The sequence below is a fragment of the Molossus molossus genome, unplaced genomic scaffold, assembly GCF_014108415.1.
Source record: "Molossus molossus isolate mMolMol1 unplaced genomic scaffold, mMolMol1.p scaffold_m16_p_16, whole genome shotgun sequence".
NCBI classification, from domain to species: domain Eukaryota; kingdom Metazoa; phylum Chordata; class Mammalia; order Chiroptera; family Molossidae; genus Molossus; species Molossus molossus.
In genome coordinates, this window is record NW_023425351.1 from 45,495,099 (window position 1) to 45,507,408 (window position 12,310).

Sequence of the window (12,310 nt, forward strand, 5' to 3'; positions counted from 1 at the left end):
AACGCTCTAACCGCTGAGCCAGGGCCTGCCTCTAACTTTTACTCACTGTGTGGCCTTGGGCACGTAATTTAACTTGTCTGAGCTTCAGGTCCCTTATCAATATTATGACGACATCAACTTCTCATAAAATCAGTGAACTGATGAGATGATTGGAATGACAGGGTTGCAAAATCACTTATAAACTCTATAAAGTATGTACAAATGTTAATTATTTTATTGGGAATTACATTTTCAAGGTATAGTGAAGCACACATTTTTCCTCTCAGAACGTGGACGCCGCCGTTACTGAGGGAAACAAGAGCACTCTCCTTGACCATTACACAAACTGCTCGTTTCCTGTGACGTGTACACACGCCAACCCAGAGAAACGAATGCAGAGCAGATGTGGTTGTGAGTCGGCACAGGGTGCAGGAAGTCCGGATGCGTAAGTCACCCAGAAAAGTTACACAGAACAAGGACAGCTATTTTTACATTGCAGGATGAGCATGCAGGCCATGGACACATTGTTTGTTTTATAACAACTCTGCTCTTCTGAGACTCCTACTTCAGCTCGATCTCCCTCTTCTACTCCACGTGCCCTCCAGACAGCACTTCTCTTTCACTGAAGACTGAAACACCTGGCTCTCAGGGTCCACGCAGGGTGAACACTGGGCTCTCAGCTGATACACACACGAACACCCTGGTTCTTCTCATTTATTTGTTTCCAGGAACTAGTTTTTGTTTTAACTAGGCTTCTTTGGGCTGTCAATCAAGAAACCTAACAAACAAGGCACAAAGTAGGCATTTATTACCTTGATGATGAAAGACTGCAGAGAATGGAACAGTTAGACCTCAGAGGAGATAGAACTAGGACTCTTTCTCTAGCTTTGTCAGTGGAATAAAAGTGATCCTCTTCCTTTAATTTCAACTAGAAAACCCCTAGTAAGGTCCTGGTCCTGCGTGGTTCACATGCCTAACCCTACGCCGACACGTGGCGCTTGTACTAGTACTAGCAGCCCTGCAAGAACACAGGTGGGAGCGGGAGCAGCTGTTATTCCCAGAAGGGAGGGAAACATATTCTCCCTAATCACTGACTGTAATGTCTCTAAAGAAGAGACATCATGCAAAGACATTTGTCTCTTGAGTTCTACTGCCAACTTCTTAGACTCTAGATTTGATTTATATATTGTCAATTTCCTGAGGACTATGAGACCGTCTCTTGTGTGTTCATAGTCCTCAAAGAAAAAGCAGGTTCCAAAGGCACCTTTGAGGAGTGAGGGTAGAAGCAGAGTGGAGACAGTGTGGAAAAGCAGTCTGGAGAACGGAGATTGAGTTTACCAGGAAACTGTAGGACTGCAAGAAAGTGCTGAGGTAGGTGCTATAAATTGAATGTCTGTGTCCCACCAAAATTCATGTTAAAACTGAATCCCCATTGTGATCGATTTAGTGTTGGGCCTTTGAGAGGTGATTGGAGCCCTGGCCAGTTTGGCTCAGCGGTTAGAGCGTCGGCCTGTGGTCCAGAGACACCCGGGTTCGGTTACCACTAAGGGCATGTACCTCAGTTGCAGTTTGTCCCAGGCTCTGGTTGGGTCGTGCGGGTGGCAACCATTCGATGTGTACCTTTCACGTCGATGTTTCTCTCCCTCCCTCCCTCTCTGAACAAAAAATGAAAAATGTCCTCGGGTGAGGATTCAAAAAAAAATGAGAGGTGATTGGAGTTAGTGCCTTTATAAAAAAAAAAAGATCTCAGGGAGTTCTCTTGCCCCTTCCTCCATGTGGGGACACAGCGCGTAGACGGCGGTCTATTGCCCCTTCCTCCATGTGGGGACACAGCAAGTAGACGGCGGTCTATTGCCCCTTCCTCCATGTGGGGACACAGCGCGTAGACAGCGGTCTATTGCCCCTTCCTCCATGTGGGGACACAGCAAGTAGACGGCGGTCTATTGCCCCTTCCTCCATGTGGGGACACAGCAAGTAGACGGCGGTCTATTGCCCCTTCCTCCATGTGGGGACACAGCAAGTAGACGGCGGTCTATTGCCCCTTCCTCCATGTGGGGACACAGCAAGTAGACAGCTGTCTATTGCCCCTTCCTCCATGTGGGGACACAGTGCGTAGACGGCGGTCTATTGCCCCTTCCTCCATGTGGGGACACAGCAAGTAGACGGCGGTCTATTGTCCCTTCCTCCATGTGGGGACACAGCAAGTAGACGGCTGTCTATTGCCCCTTCCTCCATGTGGGGACACAGCAAGTAGACGGCGGTCTATTGCCCCTTCCTCCATGTGGGGACACAGCAAGTAGACGGCGGTCTATTGTCCCTTCCTCCATGTGGGGACACAGCAAGTAGACAGCTGTCTATTGCCCCTTCCTCCATGTGGGGACACAGCAAGTAGACAGCTGTCTATGAACCAGGAAGTAAGGTTCACCAGACAGTGAATCTGTTAGCACCTTGACCTTGGACTTCCCAGCCTACGGAACTGTGAGAAATAGATGTCTTGTTTAAGCCACCTAGTTTTTTTTATAACAGCCTGCACGAACTAAGATAGTGGGTAATCATGAATTTATAGTAAATCCAATTTCTCTTGTATAATTTTTTTTCTCTAGAAGTAATTGGCTGCTGGGATGCAAATATGGAAAAACTGGATTGTTGGGTTCGTAATGGGTTGAGGAAATGTATACGTTTCTTGATTTGGGTAGTCCCACACTTATAAAGAAAACACTCTTACTCAAAAAGGACATAAATAAATGATGTAGCTATGATACATCATTTAGTATGTTTATTTCAACATACTAAACTAAAACAAACAAAAACAACTCATTTCTTTGGGAAAAGAAAACACACAAATTCTATATATGCAGGGTTGTCCTGACTGGCCATAATGTATTACAGCAAAAAATGACTTAGGTACACCACGCCTCATAAAGCTCTTAGTACACAGTAGATACCGCATTATGACCAGACATTTGGAAATCAAAACACAGTTGTAAAACAGAGTCAAATGCATGAGTTAAGAATTTTGTGAACTCAGAAAGACAGTTATGTTTTATCTGTATTTTTTTTTTTTTTAAATTATCCAACCTTCCATTTTCATTTGTATTTTCTTTAACAGAATTAAGCCTAAAATCTGATGGCTTAAATCCTTTCTTCCTAAAGCCTCAGAAATGTCAGATTCTCCTTCACACCTATAGGTGTCTAAAAAGGAGCTGACCACTTAAAAGAAAGATATGTAGAATTCACTTCTGTATCACTTATGCAGATTCTTCTGAGGACGAATCCCCACGTTGGCTACCAATTTACTCAACTTAGTTCAAAAACGTAAGACCTGATTAGAGGACCAAACTGACTCTCAAACAGCCCATCAGCAGCTTTCTTTATCACTGATAATCAGTTAGTGACATTTAGTCCTCAACTTAATTGCACAAATGCAATTTGGGAATTCTATATTTAAATGTGAAATTCAAGATTCTGATCATTAAATAATTTAGTTTTTAAATATGCAAGCTGTTTTTCTCAATAATCACTTTAATGAACAAATGAAAAACAAAATGGAAAAAGCAGAAAATTTGGATGTTCCAAAATGAGACAACTGTAAAAATTTCATCTATAAAGACATGACTGGGGTAAGGTTATACTGTAATAACTGTGTATTACTGTACATAATCGGACAGCAAAACAGCCCCGCCTGAAAGCACTGGATCAAACTGTCATCCTTCCAAGATACGACTCTAAAATGAAACCTTTTTAATAAATGCAATATATCATAGAACTACCAGTTTTTATATTCCCAAATAAACTTGACTTTAACTACTATATATAGCAATGATTTAAATATATGTGCTGCTAAAAAACTGTACACATACTCTGAATTTTTTCTTTACCTTCAAGATAACATTAAAAAGAAATTCCACAACTTCTTGATTTCTTAAAAACTAAGAACCAAATTACTAAACATAATAAATAAATATGCAACCTGGAGTCCTGGAAAAGGGTGTATAAAACAAAGAATAAGATACACTAGTGTAGCCCTGGCCGGTATGGCTCAGCGGTTGGAGCATCAACCTGTGGTCCAGAGAGACCCGGGTTTGGTTTCCGCTAAGGGCACGTACCTCGGTTGCAGTTTGTCCCCGGCCCTGGTTGGTCGTGCGGGTGGCAGCCACTCGATGTGTCCCTTTCACATCGATGTTTCTCTTCCTCTCTTTCCCTCCCACTCTGTCTGAACAAAAAATGTCCTCAGGTGAGGATAAAAAAAAATTTTTTTTAAAGATACACCTGTGTATTAAAAATCCCATTTCAGCCCTGGCCGGTTTTGCTCAGCGGTTAGAGCGTCGGCCTGCGGTCCTGAGAGACCCGGGTTCGGTTCCCGCTAAGGGCATGTACCTCGGTTGCAGTTTGTCCCCGGCCCTGGTCGGTTGTGCGGGTGGCAGCCACTCAATGTGTTCCTTTCACATCGATGTTTCTCTCTCTCTCTCTGTTCCTCTCTCTCCCTCCCACTCTACCTGAACAAAAAATGGAAAAATGTCCTCGGGTGAGGATAAAAAAAAAAAAAAAAATCCCATTTCAGTATTAACTCTTCATCTCAATACCGTTAGGTTTATTGCTACTATAAATAACCTTCATATTAAGGCACCTGTCATTACCTATGAGAAAAATTTGGATTCAAAACGAAGGAAATATGGACTGTAAATATGGACTATTGTTCTTTCATTCTGATGTCATTATAGATATTATCAATTTTAAATGTTAAGTTTTTGTATGGCAGAAAATATCTTTGAACATATTACCTAAATATAGTTAAAATGTTTATGATACTTTGATACTTTAATTAAGGTATATGGGGAAATAGGCAAAATCAAATCAAGATGGTTGACAAAGGACTAAATACAAGAAATATGATGACCTTTACAATAACTACATTGGAGGGATAGTGAATATGAATAGATCTTGGCCAGTCATTTAACTTCTCTGAGCCTCTTTCCATAGGTAAAATTTCAATATTAGCTGCTCTGTCAAGCTCATAACGCTGTTGCAAGATCGAATGAGGTGAAGTAAAAGCACTGGCAAACTATGAAGCACTGAACAAATAAACGGTATTATTGTAGGCCAATATTTCAAGTTTCTGATATTATTCTAACAAATAAGGTTATAGCCTTTTCCTTTTGCATCCACTTGGGAACTCTCTGTTTTAATCAATTAGATAGTTGCGGCATGAATGGAACAATTCATACAGGGGAAATCTCTGAATCGGAGCTTCCGGAATGTTACCAAGCAGTGCGCTGTGAGCGAGGACTCCCACTGCTTGCCGGTGGGGGCGGCAGGCTCCGGCTGCCTCTTGACGCTTCCCTACAGTAAGAGGGCAGCCTTCTCCGACAGCTCGGCTCCTGGCCTTTCCTCAGTCTCCTCTGCAGAAACCTCATGTCCCTCACCACCTGCTAGTGTGCGGCACGCACAGTTCCAGTAAAGAACTACATTTCACAACAGCATAAGAGAGTTACGAGAGTATTAAAGGAACACAGCTGAGCCCAATCACAGAACATTACTCAGCTTGGCACAAACTTGAAATGGTTTCATAACCCCCACCAGGTTCTCCCTGGCTCAGTCCACAAGCCCTTCTTCTACGTATAAAATGATTCTAGGCCACCTTTTTCCGAACTACGTTCTGAGGAACACTAGTCAGGGTAGATGTTAACAAATGAAAAACAGATCCGTGTTAAATAAATTTAGAATATGCAGGGGGAAATAATTTTTTTTTAAATCCTCACCAGAGGATATTTTTCCGTTTATCATCAGATAGAGTGGGAGGCAGGAAGAGATAAACACTGATGTGAGAGAGACACATAGACTGGTTGCCTCCCACATGACTCGCCAAGGCCAGGACGAACCGCAACTGAGGTACATGCCCTTGTCCGGACTCAAACCCACGACTCATTGGTCCATGGGCCAACATTCTAACCGCTGAGCCAAACTGGCCAGGGCTGTAGGGGGAAATAAATTTACACAGTACAGAATTTCTCAGTCTTTGATGTACTAAGTATACACTATAAAGAGGAATAGTTCCCAAACTCATTTGCCCATAGAATCCCTTTTCCCCACAAAATATCTAAAGGGGCTAATAGCTCTTAGAATACTCTTTGGGAAGTGCTATCCTAGCTAATTCACCTGGTTTTAAACATTCCAGGGTGATAACTGGCAATAGTTACCCTTTTTAATTTCTAAAGGAACAGAATCATTTTGCTCACAAAGCCAACTACCATGATAACCTCCTGGATTCCACTCCGTAAGTGTCCTTCCTGCACAGAGCAACCAAGAACTAAATTTCCTTTACTACATACTGAGGAATTCAAAGAAATTACTCTCAAATTAATGAGAATTATAATTTTTAGAAATCTTTATATCCCTCCTTAAACATTAAAATTATAAAGATCTAATTCTAGATCTTAGGATGTAGAATCACAATTACTTTGAGATGGGAACATTTTATCACAATATCACTGCAATTAACACTATTAATAATAACCAGTGGCAGTAACAGTAGCAGTGGTAGTGGTGGAGGTAGTACTGACTACACACTTATTTTGTCCCTTAACCCTCATGTCCACTCTGTGAATTTAGGACCTACTATTACAGTCATTCTAAAGATAAGTACACTGAGGTTAAGAGAGATTAATTGACTTGCCAAGTGTCACACAAAGTAGTAAAGACAGAATCTCAAACTCACAACTGACACCTCACGTCAAGCTCTTAATCACTTTATCTTGTATTAGCAACAAAACAAAAGCATTTAGATCATACTCTGATTGTTAAACTGGAAAATTAGTACATTCGTATAAATTGATTGATATTTAGTTTGGGATTTCCTTTTGAGCAAACTCCTATTTTCTCAAGGAGATACTTTTTAAGTTTTCGTTTGATTTTTTTAAGCAGAGAAAAATAGACTGTTATTTACCAATGACAGGTTTAGGTAAGGGAAGGGTTTCAAAAATCTGCATCCAAGGTGAAGACATTATCTGTGTTTTCCGCCATCACTGCAAAACGCTGATACTCTGAAACTCGTTTCTCAAAAAAATTTGTTTTCCCTTCTAAAGAAATGTTTTCCATAAAATCAAAGGGATTTTCTGCCTGAAAAATCTGGAGAAAAAAAAAAAAAAAGAAAAGAAAGAAATGTTACTAGATATTCTGAAGCAGCCAAATTATATCCCATAAGAAGAGCAACAGATAACTAACCAGAGCTCAGGTCTCCCAACAGCTATCTAGTCACCCTCAGGATCACACTATTCCCTAAGACCTGGAGGTGTTCAAAGCTGATACATTTTCAGATGACTAAGATCATCTACTAACCTCCTCAAGAAACTACTAGCATCTCTGGTATTCTAAGAAGTAGAAAAGGAAAAAACAAGATTTCTGGAAATAAAAGATTTAATACCAACCAACAAAAATGTTTTCACAGTTTGAGAAATTTAATACACCATAAATGTTATATGCTTTTTTTTTTTTTTTTTAATCCTCACTCAAGGGTATGTTTGTTGATGAAAGAGGGAGGAAAGGAGATGGGGAGGGAGGGGGGGAGAAAAGGGGGAGAGAGGTGGGGGGGAGAGAGTGGGGAGGGAGAGAGAGAGCGGGGAGGGAGAGAGAGAGAGAACACTGACTGGTTGCCTCCTGCATGTGCCCCAATCCTGCAACCTAGGTATGTACCCTGACTGGGAATCAAACCTGCAACCTTTTGGTTTATGGGATGATGCTCCAACCAATGAAGCCACACTGTCAGGGCTATTATAGGCATTTTCCACATGGTATTACCATTAAGTAGTCACCTATACATGATATTACAAAATATAAATTACCAACAATGTAGTATAGACCTAAATATTTCTTAGATTATAAAAGAACAGAAAACCACATCAGTTAAGAGACCATAATGAGGTAAGACAGAATAAATTCTATCCATAGTGACCCTTCCAAAAAAGTGAGGCATACGTTGACAGGAAGCTTTTTCATTGCTTCTTAATTTAAGAAGCAGACTTAGAGCTACAGCTTGGTGGAAACTGTGAAACATTTTAATGATTCATGAGGGGCAATAAAAGAGGATTTTTAAATTTAGGCGTATTCCAACAAAGATTATGAACAACACATATAAGAATACATTAAGCCCTGGCCAGTTTGGCTCAGCGGTTAGAGCGTTGGCCTGCGGTCTGGAGAGACCCGGGTTCGGTTCCCGCTAAGGGCATGTACTTCGGTTGCAGTTTGTCCCCGGCCCTGGTTGGTCGTGCGGGTGGCAACCACTCGATGTGTCCCTTTCACATCGATGTTTCTCACTCTCTCTCTCCCTTCCTCTCTCTCCCTCCCACTCGATCTGTACAAAAAATGGAAAAATATCCTCAGGTGAGGATGAAAAAAAAAAATAATAAAAAAAAAAGAATACATTAAAATAACCCAATTAAAAATGGGCAAAAAATCTGAGTAGACAAGTAGACATTTCTCTAAAATATACAAAAGGCACATGAAAAGATGCTCAAAATCATTATCCATTAGGTAAATACAAATCAAGACCACAATAAGATACCATTTCACATACATTAGGATGTTTAATGGAAGAACAATAACCACCAGATAACAAGCATTGGTGAAGATGTAGAAAAATTGGAATTCTCCTACACTGCTGGTATTAATGTAAAATGGTACAGTCACTTTAGAAAACGGTCTGAAAGTTCCTCTAATGATTATAAATAAAGTTAGTATATGACCCAGCAATTTCACTTCTAGATATGTATCCAAGAGAAATGAAAACATATGTCCACACAAAAAATTATACATGAATGTTCATAGCGGCCATTATTCATAATAGCCCCAAAGTGGAAACCTCTCAAATGTCTATCAACCAATAAATGGATAAATGAAATTTGGTGAAGCCATACAAAGAAATATTTGGCCATAAAATGGAATAAAGTACTGATACACGCTGTAACACAAATGAACCTTGAAAACATTATACTAAGAAGCCAAACACAAAAGACCATATGCTATTTGAAATGGGATACACAGAACAGGCAAATATAAAGAGACAGAAATTAGATTAGTGCTGCCTAGGGCTGAGCTGGGGGTGGGGGAAAGAAACAGATGTGACTGCTAATGGGTACAGTTTCTTTGTGGGGTGATAAAAATAATGCTCTAAACAGAAATTGCATAACTGTGAATATATTAAAAATCACTGAAGTATACATTTATTAACAGGTGAACTGCATGCTCTGTGATTTGTATCTGTGTGTGTGTGTGTGTGTGTGTGTGTTAATTCCAACAAAAGAGATCAGATGCTGGTGTGGCTGAGTGGAAGAATTCTGTGAAATTTTCCTGTCAGAAATACTGTTAGGAGGGAATGAAAATTTGAGCTATCACACACAGCAGGGTAAGTGGAAAGTGCCTTGGAACAAGTCGTAGAGTCACTGGATTTAAAAACTGGTGACCTGCCCTGGCCGGTTTGGTTCAGCAGTTAGAGCGTCGGCCTGCGGTCCTGAGAGACCAGGGTTCGGTTCCCGCTAAGGGCGCGTGCCTCAGTTGCGGTTTGTCCTCAGCCCTGGTCGGTTGTGCGGGTGGCAGCCACTCGATGTGTTCCTTTCACATCGATGTTTCTCTCTCTCTCTGTTCCTCTCTCTCCCTCCCACTCTACCTGAACAAAAAATGGAAAAATGTCCTCAGGTGAGGATAAAAAAAAAACAAAAAAAAAACAACTGGTGACCTTCCAAAAAAAAATCTCATCCCAATCATTCATGGCATGGACAAAGTAACAAAGACCAAAGTAAATTAAGTGGCTTGTTTTTGACACATTAAAGTACTCAGCTATTTATTGACTAATCCTAAACTAAAAGATGAAAACATCATCAATGTGGCTCCTAATTAGAATTCTGTATAAATGGCAACTATTTGCTAATTTAACTAATCTCTTATTTTACCAAAAAGTGTCATTATAAGAGTATTTCTTATAGCTCCTTGAGTTCATAGTTCATATATTTTAATTGTCTTATTTTCTTAATATACACATTCAAGGCTATAAATTTTCCTATAAGGATGTGTCTGGTTGAATTCTACCAGTCTTGATATACAGTGATCTTACTGCCATTTAGTTTATATTTTCATTTTTAATCTCATTTTAAAGGATATATTTTCAATAAGTAGATAATACTTTTGGGGTAATCTTTTATTGTGAATTTCTCATTTTAATGCATTAAAAACTAAGAGGTCTGTATAATTTCTGGTTTGGGGAATTTATTGAGATATGTTGAAGGCCTGTGAAAAATTATGTTTAACACTGTGTTTAGATTTTCTTCTGTAGAGGCATGTTTTATATGCCTATAGTTAGCACGTTCCCAAAGGGAAGACTAAATCCAGGGTTCATAGTTTTCCAATAAGGAGGAGAACATGGATGTGTGGGTGTGAGGATATGGTGGTGGGCTAAAGAACAGTGAGTTCACTCTTATTTATTTTATTTCACTTATTTATTTTATTTTATATTCTGATTTTAGAGAGAGAAGAAAGGAGAGGGGGGGAGAGAGAGAGATGGAAACATCGGTGACAGAGAATATAGATTGGCCGCCTCCTGCAGGTCTCCCATTGGGGATTGGCCCACAACCTGGCCATGTGCCCTGACTGGGAAATGAACCAGTGATCTGGTGCATGGGTTGACACTCAGCCACTGAGCCACACAAGCTGGGCGATAGTGACTTCACTTTAAAGGTTAAGTAAGCAAATTAATTTTCCTATAACAAACATATTGGTATAAATTTTTAATACACAGTTTAAAATTTAAGAGATCATATTATTACAACTGCAATCTCGATTTCTCTCATTAATTATTGACAAACATCGAAAGGATCTTGCAACTAAAATAATAAAATATAGCCCTAGCTGGTTTGCCTCAGTGGTTAGAGCATTGGCCAGTGGACCAAAGGTTGAGGGTTCAATTCCCAGCCACAAGCATGTACCTGAGTTACAGTATCGATCCCCAGCCCCAGTTGGGTTTGTGTAAGAAGCAACCAATCAATGTGTCTCTCTCACATCTCTCTCTTGACGTTTCTCTTTCCCTCTCCCTCTCTCCCCCTCCACTTCCTTCCCTTCCACTCTATTTAAAAATCAATGGAAAAGTATCCTCCAGTGAGGATTAACAAAAAATGATAATAAAATATAAATAGTTTATCTTACAAAAACCTTTCCTTCACCTGACTCATTCTTTACAGTATTTCTGTGGTTACCAGAATATAAAGGCACTACTAAGAAAGGCATTACCCCAGAATCATGGATTTCATAAGACTTCTCATTCAATACAATTTATTTATTTTTTTTAAAAAGTGTTATTGATTTTTATTTTATTATTAATTTTTGTTACAGATGTCTCTCCTTTTTTCCTCCCTCCCCGCCCTGTCCCCAGCTTTGTGGACCATATCCATTGTTCATGCATACATGCACGTAAGTTCTGTGGTTTATCTCTCCCCCACCACTCCCTCTTTTGGGGATTGTCAGTCTGTACCCCACTTCCGCGTCTCTGGGACTACCCCATTCCTCAGAATATAATGTTATGTTCATTACATTCCACAAATAAGTGAGATCATCTGATACTTGTCCTTCTCTGTTTGGCTTGTTTCACTTAGGATAATACTTTCCAGGTCCCTCCATGTCGTCTCAAAGGATAAGAGATCTTTCCTTCTTACAGCTGCGTAGTACTCCATTGTGTATATGTACCACTGCTTTTTTATCCATTCGTCTACTGATGGACACTTGGGCTGTTTCCAGATCTTAGCTAATGTAAATCGTGCTGCTACAAACATGGGGGTATATATATTCTTTCTGATTGGTGTTCCAGGCGTCTTAGGGTATATTCCTAGAAGTGGGATCACTGGGTCAAATGGAAGTTCAATTTTTAATTTTTTGAGGTAACACCATATTGTTTTCCATAGTGGCTGCACCAGTCTGCAGTGTACTAGAGTACCCTTTTCTCCACAACTTCGCCAACACTTGTTGTTTGATGATTTGTTGATGGTGGCCATTCTGACAGATGTGAGGTGGTACCTCACTGTTGTTTTAATTTGTATCTCTCTGATGATTAGTGATGTTGAGCATTTCTTCATATGTCTCTTGGCCATTTGTATGTCCTGTTTGGAGAGGTGTCTATTTAGTTCCTCTGCCCATTTTTTAATTGGGTTCTTTGTCTTCCTTTTGTTGAGTTGTATGAGCACTCTATATATATTGGAAATTAACCCCTTATCTGATATATCATTGGCAATTATGCTCTCCCATACAATGGGTTCATTCAATACAATTTAAACTTACATTTCCATACTAAAAAATC

At 40.0% G+C, this 12,310-nt stretch overlaps 1 protein-coding gene across 3 annotated transcripts in view; it reads right to left on the minus strand.

Moving 5' to 3' along the window:
- Positions 1-609: 609 nt before the first annotated feature.
- RRM2B (ribonucleotide reductase regulatory TP53 inducible subunit M2B) overlaps positions 610-12,310 on the minus strand; it is a 44,183-nt gene continuing 32,482 nt past the window's right edge. For 2 of the 3 annotated variants that reach the window (XM_036264320.1, XM_036264323.1), the window contains exon 9: positions 5,864-7,104. In XM_036264320.1, coding sequence (XP_036120213.1) covers positions 6,952-7,104 — 153 coding nt within the window. In that variant the 3' untranslated portion in view covers positions 5,864-6,951. Of the gene's footprint in view, positions 758-5,863; positions 7,105-12,310 lie in introns of those variants that run through there. The other variant, XM_036264321.1, reaches the window with a different exon arrangement.